General features: G+C 41.3%; 1 protein-coding gene across 1 annotated transcript in view; it reads left to right on the plus strand.

The window, feature by feature from the left end:
- The window catches only part of LOC136877711 (uncharacterized), an 81303-nt gene extending 69201 nt beyond the window's left edge, over positions 1-12102 (plus strand). The window contains exons 5-7 of the mRNA XM_068228713.1: positions 2698-2791; positions 8593-8763; positions 11920-12102. Of these exons, the coding sequence (XP_068084814.1) occupies positions 2698-2791; positions 8593-8763; positions 11920-12102 (448 nt within the window). The remainder of the gene's footprint in view (positions 1-2697; positions 2792-8592; positions 8764-11919) is intronic.
- The last annotated feature ends 3378 nt before the right edge of the window (positions 12103-15480 follow it).

The following is a 15480-nucleotide window of genomic DNA, read 5'->3' on the forward strand; positions in this document are numbered from 1 at the left end:
TAGTTTATTACATTAAGAAAGTATGGAAGAGTAGGTAATCAAATTAAAATATGGTTGTCATGTATACCGGTATATATATGTGCTTTTTTAAGAATAAAATAGTGATTAAATAACGAGAAATTAAGGCACACGGCGTGGTGCAATACAGGAAATTTTCTCGTGGTGGGGGAAAGTCCCAAGCTGTACAGCGTGGAAATAAGGTGTTGCATCTTCAGCAGCAGCCGGTGTCAGTATTCGTAGTGAGATCATTTTTTTTTTGTTTTTTTGTTTGTTGCTTTACGTCGCACCGACACAGATAGGTCTTATAGTGACGATGGGACAGAAACGGCCTAGGAATGGGAAGGAAGCGGCTGTGGCCTTAATTAAGGTACAGCTGCAGCATTTGCCTGATGTGAAAATGGGAAGCCAAGGAAAACCAGTTTCAGGGCTGCCGACAGAGGGGTTCGAACCCACTACCTCCCGGATGCGAGCTCACAGCAGCGCGCTCCTAACCGCACGGCCAACTCGCCCGCTAGTGAGAGAAATGGAGCTAGAGATAGGACCATCGCGTGTAGTGAAGCACTAAAGAGGAAAACTGCTCAGAGGTGACCATAGGCAGTGCATTGTTCATGCCTTCAATAAACCAAGTGAACAGAATCCAGGTTTCGTCGTTTATTCAGAAGTTCAGATCTTCACACTGTTGTCGTATGCGATGCGCAGCCCTGTACGTCCGAATCCGAACACGAGACATTGACGGGGTGGAGGTCGATACTACACGCTCAGCGAGTCACAACTCTTTCTTTGTCGGAGGCGTGGACATACCATGTTTACATCAAATACAGTAGAGACAATACACGACACTGAGCGAGATATCGAGGGACAGCTATTGGAGCACACTCTAGCGGATAGACCTGAACGGTACTGATTCTGTCATAAGAGCACGTGTATTTTTGTGTGAAGTTTTTGGTGTTATTTATGCGTTTTCAGTGAGTTGACATAATTAAATAGTAGCGTGTGTCATTCCTTGATATCTCCTCTCAACATGAGGGGAAAGGTATGTGCTGTGTTTGGCTGCAGTAATTACGAAGTAGAGAAAAATGCGCGCTCGTTCTTCAGGTTCCCTCGTGACAAGAACATGTAAGTAATATTGTGTATGCATATATATTCTTCCAGTGACAGAGATTTTTATAGTACTTCATTATCTTCTGACTTGCTCGACCCATGTTTTAACGGGCTTAAAATATAATACGCATATTTTATTGTATAGTGCAGCAGTTAACCTTCAATACCGGTACCGATGTGTTGTTGTAGGTGTGATCTGTGGATTTTGAAATGTCACAGAAGCGATTTGGATAAAGTGTACAAGAAAGAAGGGACGTTACGCTTGTATAAGAATTATAAGATCTGTTCAGATCATTTCCAGGCCAGCGACTTTAAAAATCCTCGACTATACAGCCAAGGGTATGTTACATTTTTACTCTAATTGTGCGTAAATATTCCTCAAAGCATCACTATCGACAACATTTTCAAACTTTTTTCTTTTATCCCTCTTCTCAGATTAAAGCCGGGATTTTATAGATTTTCTTTCTGTTAGTAGGCTTCATGTTAAGAGGAAAATTGTCCAGCTATTAAATGTTAATTCATTGCATCATATGTGTAAGGAATGTGGCGATATTTTTATTGACAAATGTCTTAATGTGATGATACATTGTTTTTAAATGAGGAAAAAAGACAAATCCAACCATAAGATTTCAGGCAGGTATGCTAAAGCTAAAAAAGTAATGCATAAATGAAAGATCAAGCCATTTCACAGCAGTCCATTTCACACCTTGTTTATATGTCTAATTTCAGTCTTTGAATAATAACCTTTTAAATAATTCTTCATTCATTTATCCAGAATTGCTTTAGCAACTTCGAAGTTAATATCTCAATACCACTTTCTTTCTAGACGTAATTTATTTATCCATTTCCGTATATACATTTCCATTGATATTTGAATTTAGCGCGATCTGTTCAGGTCAAGTCACTAGGAGCGCCACCGTCGAATTGTCTCCCATTTTAGCAAGGCGAAATCCGTAAGTGTCGTGTATTGTCTCTACTGTATTTGTTTACATCAGGATTAAACTCTCGTGAAAAGACATATAGTGATACTCTTACATGGGCGCACCACACACGTGCCAGCCAGCTGGCGAAATGCTTGCGTCATATGCAAACAACACATCGTCTAATCCGGTCTTTCTTGTAATTCTTCCCGGTCCCTCCGCTGAGTTACCGTCCACCTGAACTCTAGCAAGCGACGTAAACCAAATTCTGTTGGGAACTCTAGCAAAACACACGACACTGGTCGCAACGTTATAAGGTATACTTACGCAGTATTTCAAACTTTATTTCCTACTAAAATGCGTGCTTTTACAATAAACAGTCGTTTGCCTCGTGTTTCAAACCATGACTGCGGAAAATCACTGCGTCTTAACCAAGAAAAAAGCCATACACGTTTTGTTATATGTACCATGTGGAATAATCTCAAGGAGTGTGACGGCACCGTTATATCCCATCCTGTATTATCATGTAACACGGCCCATTTCATTGGTATGAGTAGTGCATAGGTAAGGCTACCATCCCAAATTCTCATTTCCTATATTTATAACAGCATAGCGTTTTGCATGTTTAATTCTACTGTCCACAATAGTACACAAATTAAAATACATACTTTTTTAGTTGCAGAGATGGACAACCAGTCCGGGTGGTGTACGAGTACGAAGATCCAAGAAGCAAAGAGCCACTCTTTCGTCCAGTCAGAATCATCGAGCTAGTGAGTTGTACATTAGCTCATATTTTACTTCAGATCACTAAGAACAATTCCGACTTCTTGTATTATCTTCTATATATGTAAGACAGTTTTGTCATAATTATAACTTTATGAAATAATAAAAACGGTTACCAGTCACAAGTTTGATTAAATTAATTATTTCACTACGTGTTTCAGAGACTTTGCTCCATTGTCCGGTGGTGAAATGGTGAAACTGTTGCTCGCTTTGACGCACAATTGTTCCAACAGTATAGCAGCAACTGTATATTTCTGCAAATCAAATCAAATCCAAATCAAATCCAATCAATCAATCAATCAATCAATCAATCAATCAATCAATCACCACTGAAGTTCATTTAGGGCAGTCGCCCAGGTGGCAGATTCCCTATTGTGATTACCTTTTCTTAAATAACTGCAAAGAATTTGGAAATTTATTGAATATCTCCCTTGGTAAATTATTCCAAACCCCAACTCGTCTTAATATAAATGAATATTTGCTCCTATTTGTCCTCTTGAATTCCAACTGTATCTCCATACTGTGATCCTTACGCCTTTTAAAACACCACTCAAACTTATTGGTCCAGTAATGTAATTCCACGCCATCTTTCCGCTGACAGCTCGGAACATACCACTTAGTCGAGCAGCTAACCTCCTTCCATCCAAGTCTTCCCAGACCAAACTTCGCAACATTTTCGTAACGCTACCCTTTTGTTGGAAATCACCTAGAACAAATCGAGCTGCTTTTCTTTGGATTTTTTCAGTTCTCGAATCAAGTAATCCTGGTGAGGGTCCCATACACTGGAACCATACTGTAGTTGGAGTCTTACCAGAGACTTACATGCCCTCTCCTTTACATCCTTACTATAATCCCTAAATACCCTCATAACCATGTGCAGAGATCTGTACCCTTTATTTACAATCCCGTTTGTGTGATTACAAAAAATGAAGATATTTCCCTATATTAACACCTAGGTACTTAAAGTTTCTTATGAGGATCACTGTCACTTCATCAACGCAGTAATTAAACTTGAGAGGACTTTTCCTATTAGTGAAACTGACAACCTGACTTTTAACCCCGTTTATCATCATACCATTGCCTGCTGTCCACCTCACAACATTGTCGAGGTTTTATGCAGTTGCTCACAATCTTGTAACTTGATTTATTACTCTATACAGAATAACATCATCGGCAAAATGCCTTACCTCTGATTCCATTTCTTTACTCATATCATTCATATTCCGAGACAACACACACCTATAGTCAACCCAACACAGATGTAATAAGGTATAATGTACAAAGCTCCGACTCAATTTAAAAATCTATAATATTCTTCGAAAACAATTTTGTTTCGAATAGTGTAAAAATTATATGTCACCATTTCACTAACTCACAATGGAGCAAATTCTCTGAAATGTACAGTCGAGTAAATCATTTAATAAACTTGTGACTTCAAGGTTTATAATTTTTATGTTCTGTATCGTTGACAATATAATTATTTTATATAAGTAAGGTAATCCACCTAATCAATACAATATAAAATTAGTACATACATTTATTTCAATCATGGTACTAGTGGCCTATTGATATTAGGCCATCATCAGCCATAAGGTCTTAAAAGACTTAAAAAAACTAAGTGGCCATACATATAACAAATACTTGAAAATGGTTCTTATCTAATATTCAGTATACACAAAAATAAGTCACTGTCCTGAGGATGTAACACAACACTTGAAAATTCTGATGATCTGTTGGTAAACTTCAACAAATATAAATCACGGTCTTGAAGATCTATGAATAATTTGTTGAACACTTGTATAAAATTAAAAGCAATTGCTGAAAATTTAAGACAGAATAGATTGCTGTTACATTAGATCTTAGTTGGCTGTGTTAAAGATACGAGATATAGAACTAAACAACATAATCAACTAAGATCTAATTTAACATCAATTTATTCTATCTTAATTTTTCTGCAATTGCTTTTAATTTTATACAAGTGTCCAACGAATTATTTAAAGATCTTCAAGACAGTGATTTACATTTATTGAATGTTTCCAACAGATCATAAGAATTGTCAAGTGTTGTGTTACACCCACAAGACCATTACTTAGTGTGAATTGAATATTAGATCAGAATTATTTTCAAGTGTCATGCATCTATTTTTATTATATGTATGGCCAATTAGTTTTTGAAGTGTTTTAAGACCTTATGGCTGATGATGGCCTTATATCAATAAGCCGAAACTACTACATGGTTAAAATACATTGAAGTACTAATTTTATATTGTAATGATTAGATGGATTAACTCATTTATCTACAATAAACGTGTGACTGTTAACAGTTTTTATTTCATAAATAATTAATTCACAGTCACGGACAAGGCCTACAGAAAAACATGGCTGTTTATAATTATAATGTCCTGAAATAAAGCAACATTTTAAATGCTTGGAATGCTTTTAACGTACGTACATACATCTTCATTATACTAGGTGGACATATGCCTTTCAGCGTTCAGTCTGAAAGCCTCTATGAATTTACTAAACGCCGCCACAATCCTCTATTTGTAACTAGCTCTGTGGCCTCGTTTAGTTCTCTATCTTTAAATCATCAGAAACTGGGTCGAAAAATCATCGCCTTTGTCTCTCTCTACTTCACTGACTCACTCCACCACGAGCATTGGCATCTACTGTACTTGTCATCCTTCTCGCAGCAATGTCACAATTCGAATGCGGTTAGTAGTAGAAAAGGGCACTCTTGCCAAGCTACACGTGCTGTCTGTACACCGCCGACCTTACAAGTGATGATATTAATCGACAACTGCCTCCTATCGGACAAATATCGAACGTAATCGGGTTTAGCTTCACTGTCTCTCAGACATTAGCCTGCAGTGCATACTGTAAATGTTTGAGCTACCGTGACATATACCGAGTGAAATTATAGCAAAACCTTTTTGAGTACTGTAGTTTTAGCCGTTCCTTAAGTATCATTCACGTATTTTGTGCGGATGATGTCAGGTAATTTTCTTCGTCTTTGGTTATTTTGGGGTTTCGCGAGCAGTAAATTGCCAAAGGACAAAGAACAAGAGAATATTAGTAATGCGGTCACATTCGTGTTGATCTTCTAAGAATATTTCACAATGAGATATCACATTTCAAGTGTTTGTAACCGTCATTGGTCATCAACATTGTGTGCCTGTATGAGCAGAATATGTCCGTGACTGTTTAACTTAAAAGTTACGGCTTCGAGGTTCAAATACCATCTGAATTGACAAGAGGCGAAGAAGGAGGTACGGGCAAACGAAATAGAAGGGCCATAAAGAGGGTGAAAATTATTGGTTTCGTAGATTTCACAAACCTAATACACTGAAGAAAATGGAAATTGCAACATCCAGAACGAGTGGTGCTACATTGCTGCAATTGAACATGCAGGACGAGTGTTCGGTTGTGATTCGATAATTACACTTTCAGGTCCATCTGACCGCAAGTTTGGACAACAATCAATACAGGATGTGCCCACCACGAGCTGCAATACATTGATGAATTTGTCGAGGCATGGAGTCAATAAGGCCCTGGATCGCTTCCTGAGGAATTATGGTCCATGCTTGCTGCACTGCACGGGTCAGTTGTTCCAGAGTTGTGGGTGGCTGAGGACGGTTGGCCAGTTGTCGACCTATCATGTCCCACACATGCTCAATAGGACTGAGGTCCGGGGATCTGGCGGGCCATTCTAAGGTTGTGATGTCGTGGAGAGCTTCTCTGGTGATGCGTGCAGGGTGAACCCGGGCATTGTCCTGCTGAAACATCCCTTTAGCAATGTTCGCCATCATATGGACAACCACTGGATTGAGTACCCTATCAATGTACTGTCGAGCAGTCATAATGCCCTCAACAAGTACTAATTGTGATTTCACATTAAATCCAATAGCTCCCCAGATCATAATGCTTGGTGTTGGCCCGGTGTGTCCCTCGAAAATAAGATCCGGGAGGACCCTCTCCCCGGTACGTCGGCGCACACGATTCCGGCGATCACTGCGGGCAAGACAGAAGCGTGATTCATCACTAAAGACGACCCTATGCCATTCGTCGACCCACGTCGATCTTTCTCGACACCAGGCCAGCCTTACACGTCGTTGTTGTGGGGTCAATGGAACACCTTCTGCAGGAACACGGGCTCGTAAGCCAGCTGCATGCAGGCGATTACCAACTGTTTGTTGTGTAACGTGGAGTGCCACAGCTGCTCGAATTTGCGCTGCTGTTGCATGGGGTTCCATCCGGGCCATCCGAATGATGCGGTGGTCCTCTCTCACAGTTGTCTGTCGCGCTGTGCCTGTGCCAGGTCTACGAGTGTGGGTACCTTCATTTGACCACTGCTGCCATACACGTTGTACCGTAGATGCCTGTCGGCCAACACATGCAGCGACAGTCCTTAGCGATAATCCAGCCTCACACAGCCCAATTATCCGAGCCCTCTCAAACGGCGACAGTTGTTGATAGCATGCTCTTCTCTGTCGTCGGGGCATGTTTCTCGGGGAACACTTCACTGCACAGACTGCAAGTCAACTACGCTACACCAGAGTCCGTATACTGGAGTTGATTCCTCCGCGACCAATCACGTGGTGAGACCTGTAGCAACAATCCAATGTGTCTGAAACTTTGATCGTTTACATACCTACATGGCATCGTTCCATATCTTGAAAATCAACACAAACGACCAATGCCTTCATGGTGTTGCAATTTCCATTTTCTTAAGTGTATCTCCGGAGTCGGATGAGCATCAGATATACCACGCTGGTTGGACGGGAAATATGAAAGATATAAGCCCAGCACAAGCCAGGGGAAGCACTATCAGACTCCGCTAGGGTCCCCGTGATCACCAGCCCAAATCTTAAGTTTAATTCCTCTGAGTAGCCATTCTTTTTAAGTGCCTCTTAAGACAGGCAAGGGGTACAATGGATGAACACTATCCCTTGCCCACAAGGGGTACATGGAGTGGCACACAGGGCAGCATCAGACTACTCTATATTATGGTGAGCTAAACAAAACATAAGATACATCAATTTCTGAAAGCTAAAGGACAGCCCAAAAGACTAGCATTGCCACTTGTCGCATATTACCTATTGTACTTTATTTTTCAATAATAACATTGCAGCAAAACTACAAGTATTCTTTTTTTTAAATATCATTAACAGTTCTTGTCTGGAAGGTGCAGTTAACCGAGGAGATTTATTTGGAAGGGCTTTATGAAAAGTTTTGAGTTTTTGGAGACATTCCTTCGGATATCCTGGAAAGTGGTGAAGATGCATAGCGGAATCGGGTAAAAGTTTTTATAAAGCATAAACTCAAAGGACCTGGAAAATGTATTTATTTTGTGCAGAGTGCTCTTGGTTTAAACTCTCCGGTTGAACTTGCATTCTCCTTGATGGCAAACAAGGGAACTCATACGAGAAATGGATGATCACTGTCTCTGATAAAGAGTGAACTTCTGATTTCATAATTACGAAAATGTCATCTCAAGATTTCCACCAGTGATAAAATCTAATTCTGACGTTTAAGGATATCAAAGTCAAATACACGTAGAAGAAATAAGGTATCGGTAATTTATTCCTAATCTAAAATCGGCAGTGTCCATTATCTGTAACGGCCAACTCGCCCGGTAGTACGATATTAAAACACTAGCAAGAAAAAGGGGGGTTGGGGTTATTTTAACATAATCCTTCAAAAAATATGTTTATACATTTTAGCGGAACCCTGGCTGGGAATCGCTGTCAATCGGCTTTCGGCTACCATTACAATGTTTCATGTTACAGATACTCGTCGCATGCTGCCTATTTCTACTGATTTACTTCGATGACAAAACCGAAGGGATGTGTCCGAAGTTCTTCTGTCTCCCCTTATATGTCGTCTTCAGCAGTGTTCTCCTCATAGTACTCGTCGACATTGTAAGCCAGCTTGCAGGAGATCCAATAAGCAAAGTTCCGGTAAGTGCGTGAAACATATACACGTATAGTAGATGTAAAGTAGTATCTAAGACAGTAATCCCAAAGTTAATGCAACATATTTACGCAACAGCCACGAAAAGTGATATTTTACATTACGAGTGAATGTTTACGCGATGGAATTTCGAAACGATAGAGGTAAACTTATCACTTTAGTGGCTATTACGTACAATAGTTTATCCCATACTATGGCGAATTTAGCCCACTTATTTCACATAAATACATTATATACTGTTATCCCCCTGTGGGTGGGGGAGGTAGAATGACACTCACGATATACCCTGCATGTTGTAAGAGGCAACTAATAGGGGCCCCATGGGCTCTTAACTTGGGTGCGTGGGTTGGCGACCATGGGGCTCTTAGCTGAATCCTGGCATTGTTCCACTTGTGTCAGACTCCTCAATTTCATCTATCCTATCCGACCTCCCTTGCTGAACTCTTGCCCTTTTTCGACTCCGACGGTATTCGAACACTCGAAGCCTACTGAGTCTTTAATTTTCACGCCCTTTGTGGCCCTTGTCTTCCTTTGGCCGATACCTTCATTTTTCGAAGTGTCGGATCCCTTCCATTTTTTCTCTCTGATTAGTCTTGTATAGAGGATGGTTGCCTAGTTGTACTTCCTCTTAAAACAATAATCACTACCACCTTATATACTATTACGCTTTTTTAGCGTTCAGCCTGCGAACTATGATTTTACTAAACGCCTTCACAATCCTCTATTTGGTAACTAGTTCTGTGGCCTCGTTTAGTTCCATACCTTTAAATCTTTAGAAACGGAGTCTAACCATCGCCGTCTTGGTCTGCCTCTACTTCTCTTACCCTCCATGACCGAGTCCATTATTAACATAGGTAACCTATTCTCCTCCATTCGCCGAAGCCGATTTATGCGTACAGCTCCATAAATCGAGTTCATTCCTGATAGCTTTTAGCTACTCATTCCGAGTAGTCTTCTGCCATTGTTCCCACATGTTTATATCATCATACTGTAACCTGCCAGTTTGCCGTGTTTGGTGGCATTGTACGAGCTCACGCCAGCGTTGCCTGTCCGTGTAGGCCTCTCTGTCCATTATCACGCTCCAGTCTCCTCCTTTATTCTCTACGTCTATCTTCAGTTGGTCCAGCTATCGTTTCCTTGGTTGTCTAACAAGTCTCCTTCCATGTAAGCATGTGGTGTTCGATTGCCTGGCATTCTCTTTACATGTTCGCCATTTAAGTCTTGTAGACCTTAGTCTTCCTTCACTCCCGAAGATGATCTGATATACTCATTTCTCATATGATCTTGCCGTATTTTCACTTCACAGGCCTGCAGTTTACTAAGGTCTCTAGTCCGCAACGTGCTGGTTTCTAGGATATGCGTGCGTATGGGAATAACGATTTATACAAGGGCAAGAGCATCTTGGTTTGTAGGGGTACCTTCTTTCAGGGAACTAGCCACTATATTAAGTACTTCTTGCCTGTTTTACTCTTGTTTGAGATCACGCTCCCAAGGTACTTGAATTCTTGTAATTTAATGGTAAAATGTATTTATTGTCCATCAAGTTGTATTTGGCAACCAGTATTATCTCTACTCATTTTCAGGACAACGGTTTTCGCTTTTCTCACTTTCATCTCAGAATACCTTATTTATAAGTTAGAAGTAACAGACATGAAAGTAGCGAGAAAGATTGCTGGTACAAACTCTGAAGGTAATAATATGATGTTATATGGCACTGTGAAAAAGTAGGAGATGTGACAAGGATGATATTAGAGCTATAGAGACTGCTGATGGACAGATAGCCACAGAATGCCATGAAAGTATATTTTGAATCTGGTGTGAATGATCAGGAATATTGCAGATGATGAACAGATTATCTGGAATGAGGTAGAAAGAGCACTACACTAGATGAGGAGTGGCAAATCAGGTGGGATGGGTGAAGTAACAAGTGATATGATCAAAGCAGCAGGACGATCTGACATCCAGTTTGTGTACCGATTTCTGAGTGACGTGAGAATCAGGTGCCGGAAGATTGGTCCAAAGGAGTAATTATTCCAATATTTAAGAAACGAAGCCGTCGAAAGTAAAAGATTATCGAAGCTAGACTCCGAACCTTATTAGAATGTATCTTAGAAAAAAATGGATTTATACTTCACAGGAGCACTGTAGACCTTATCTTTGCCTTAAGGATGCCAGGGAGAAATACTGGGAAAGCGGAAAAAACCTATTTGTAGTCTCCTTGGATTTGGAAAAGGCTTATGAGAGCGTTCCAAGAGACGTCATCTGGAGAAGCCCAGAAACACTAGCCGTACCAGAATACCTAATTGGCAAGATCAAAACGTTGCACAGTAGGTGCTACAGTTGCATCAGAATTGGTGGTGGCCATTCAGAATGGTTTGAGACAACTCGGGAGTTCAACAGGGGAGTGCTCTTTCACCTCGCTGTTTGTGGCAATCATCGTTGGACATGCCTTGGTGGCCGCTGATGATGTCGCTATTTGAGGGGAGACAGAAAAGTAGGGAATACACAAATGGAAGAGGTATAGATCATTTCAGGTATGTAGGATGTGTATTCTCTCAGGATGGTAGTATAGCTTTCAGCACAGTCTGCCATTAAGACCGAGTCGTCGGCATAAGCCAAAACTGCTTACTACTTTTCCACTTTACTGAATCCCTCCCTACAACTTTATAACTTTCAGTAGATGATCCATGTAAGCGATAAAAAACAATGGTGAAGGATTACAACCATGTCTAATCCATGTAAGTACCCTGCACCAAGAACTCATTCTACCATCAATTCTCACAGCAGCCCAATGCCTTTGAACGCTTTTAATAATACACCCTTAATCCCACAATTCCCAAAGTACAGCTTATTTTGAATTTTCCATCGGTACTCTGTCATATGCCTTCTTTAGATCTACGAAACGTAGACAACTGTATATTCCTGTCGCATCATTTTTCAATTACTTGACGTATACTGAAAATCTAGTCCTGACAGCCTCTCTGTTGTCTGAAACCACTCTGCGTTTCCAATATTACTCTCCGATACTTTAAACAAGCCTACCTTGTATTCTTGAAACAAAAAAATATAACACCCTGCTCTAATAAGTATTACTCCTTTATGACGGGAGAGTATTCAATATGCTACATCTGTTCTTTTTTCAGATGTTCTTGTTCTCTTTCCTGGCGAGTGCAGCCTTCTTCACAGCAGCAGGAGTTGCTTTTTCTCGGTACAGTTCAGCTATCATCGCATCAGATATTCTGCTCGCTCTAGGTATTGCAGCCAGCTTAACTGCTATAACTTTCCTCCTTAATTCATCCTTGATGTTTCGATCTAGTTTCATGTAAAAACTCCAGCCAATAAAGGTGAGCATCTGTGACTTCAGGTGTTCCTAACAATTAGAGTGTAAGCTATTTCCTCTTCACCGATATTATTCTCGTTAGTTTCACATGTAAATGATGGAAATAAAGAAACCATTTACCTTACATCGTGGATACTGCTTCTCTTGGGTAAAATACGGGACGGATCGAGTTGCGGTCATCGGGTTATTCCTTGCAAGATTCCCTGCACTCGCTAATGAGCTGAGGTGGAGGGTAGGAATCTCGCCTTGGCACGAAGTGGAAGACATGGGTTGGCCTCCTGGGAACGGGTTCGGTGTTCTCTTCAGTGTCATATGTGGATGTGTGACTTTGAATTTCTGTGAATAGGTATAATCGGAAAATATTCTGTACAGTGAGAAGAGTGCAGAATTGCGAACTGTAGGTAACTACGTGTATGAACTGAGCTAAGATAGGATAGTCGAAAGTGACGGTGAAAAACTTTTCTCAACATTTATTTACGAGCATTGAGAATAATTTTCTGTCATTCGGTTCTAACAAACATGACCTAAGCACTGCGATCCATCATAGAGGATATATTTCTAACGGTGTAAAGAGAAAAGCATGCGAACTTCCTTAGCATATGACAAGTAGATTGTGGGCAGTTAGCCGAATAATGACATAAGCAGAATCAAACGAAACACTGCGGCCGAGACATGAAGACACTTGCCACCTCTACATAAAAATGTGGAGGAAGTTCACGACGCTCTGGCCATTATAGACATAAGATCTAACCAGGAAGAGAATATGCTTCCTGTAAACGATAGAGAGAACCATATCATATTAACCGCGTTTCTTAGGAAGGCCTTGTCCGTGACTGTGAGCTAATTCTTTGTGACGTAGTAAAAAGTGTAACCAATCACAAGTTTTATTAAACGATTTACTCCACTACGTGTTTCAAGGACTTTGCTCCATCGTCAGGTTTTCTACTGTATCAAGCTTAAAATATGTGCGAGTGTGTAGGTGCTAGAGAAACGGAATTTTTGTGGATGGAGTAGTCAACACAAGAGTCATCAGACCAAAGCCTGGATACAACTGTGAGGTAAAATTGAATTGCTGTGTATTATTTTCTTTAAACAAATTGTGGTATTCAAACAGGCGAACATGTTACTGTCGAAGTTACAAATATAACCTAATTGGAGATAATAATACACTGCTGTTTGTAGAAAGTGAAACACCAAGACCGAGAGCTGTGATCACAATGCAATTTATTCCACATATTAGGGACATGACAAGAAGAAACAAATGATTACAATTACAGGGCTGTACATGCACGGTGACTGTGGAAATTCAGTACGGCGTAGCTGCAGGAGGACCTGAACGAACAAGGTGCCGACCGACCATATCTCAGACATGTTCAATGGGTAACATATCCGGCGAACGGACAGGCCAGGGAAGCAATGGTATCCGTCGTTCTTCAAAGAAGGCTTGCACATTCCTCACCACATGTGGCCGGGCATTGTCCTGCTGGAATATGGCGTCTGGAACGGCCTGCAGCAGGGCCAGTGTCTCGGGCTCTAAAACGTCCCTGATGTAGCGGTAGCTGTGCAGATAGCCCTCAAGACGTAGGAGGCGAGGTCGCATGTCATAGGCAATTGCGCCCCAAACCATCACACTTGGCGTTTGTCCGCTATGCCCTCAACAATACAGTCTGCCCGATGGCGTTAACCACGGTGGCGTCTAACGCATATGCGGTCATCACTGTAGGACAAGTTGAAGCGGGACTCATCCCTAAACACTACATTTTGCCACTCAGCACGCCAGTGTCGGTGTTCACGTGCCCATTGCAGTCTACGGCGTTGGTGGTTGCTGGTCAATGGAAGCCGGCGCAATGGCATGCGTGCCACAGGTCCGGCCCTCAGAAGACGGGGTCGGACCGTCGATGCAGACATCCCCACACCCGTTGCAGTGCACCAACGTCGAACCAACACCGTGGACGAAGCTGTTCTGTCCGTTACGGCCAAGCGGACAAGATGGCGGTCATCTCGCGCTGTGGTCACATTGTGTCGTCCAGTACCCTGTCGGCGTTGTGTACGGCCCTCTTCTCTCCACTGGTTCCAAATACGCCTCACTGTTGAAGCAGCGTACCCTGTACGAGCCGCAATGTTACGGAACGACAGACCCATCTCTCGGAGCCCTATCATTCTGCCCCGTTCGAACGCACTCACACGCTGATATTCCCTCCTGTGATGTCGGGGAGGCATAGTGGCACTTAGGTACACGTATCCACTTCGTATAACGGCTCCGCACTGACTGAGCGTTGCGTAACACTGCCCTGGCCGGTCATACACAGAAGGGCACTGCTGGGCCTACGTGCACGCCATCTCTCTGTAATTTAAAACACTTATTATGGTTCCACTGTTCTACACGTCCTCTGATTTCGGCGTGTTTCAGACCATTGCTTCTGAGTGTTTCACTTTCTACAACCAGCAGTGTACGATGAGCGCAACACGACCCGTTTAGGAATGGACAGTGTAACAGTACCTGCCTCGGGATACTTCTCCTCTTGGGACATTTGGAATGGAATTTTGATTTTTAAAAGCTGCATTGTATTATACAAAAGTAAAAGAGAATATGAAACAGTTTAAAAACAACATTTGTAACATAGGCTTACTCCTTAAATACCGAACAAACTTTCAACCTCTTCTAAAACTTTGATGTTTCCCATACATTTTTGGTGGAATTTTTCAAGCATCTGCGTGTGGTGGATGTACAGTATGTTATCCGCATCTCACACCCATTATACAGTAAGAGAGCCAGAACCACAAAGGACATGTATCGTAGAAATTTGGTAAAGTATTAATGTCATGATTATTGATAATCCCACATGCTGCACCAGCACATTTAAGACGACGCGACGACGGATTACCGTATCATTCTTGGCTTTTTTGGAAAACATTTCAAAGCGTGCTCACTTCAATACTGCTTTTCGCCAGTACCACATGCCTGATTGTGCACATTATTTATTTATTTATTTATTATTTACTTATTTATTTAGTATTTGTTTGTTAATTTACGGCAAGGCGTCGCTCAAGATCGCTGGAAGTGGAGGCAACTCCTAAATACTTACCTAAGTTTCAGACTTCAAGAGGCCACATCAATTATTGATAGAACTGGCTGATTGTGATTATGGCACCATATACAGTATATACGGATAAACATTTACAAATATCTACATAAACATATCTTAAATATAATTGACAATGAAGCAAAGCATTGGGGAATCATAACATAGGATCCGTTGGAGGGATGATGTACTTCCCTTTGAAACTGTATCGTCGTGTGTTGACTGTAAATAATGGAATATAGATGAGAAGTTGGACATGCCTACCGAATACAAGACAATCT

The sequence above is a fragment of the Anabrus simplex genome, chromosome 7, assembly GCF_040414725.1.
Source record: "Anabrus simplex isolate iqAnaSimp1 chromosome 7, ASM4041472v1, whole genome shotgun sequence".
In the NCBI taxonomy this organism is placed as follows: Eukaryota; Metazoa; Arthropoda; class Insecta; order Orthoptera; family Tettigoniidae; genus Anabrus; species Anabrus simplex.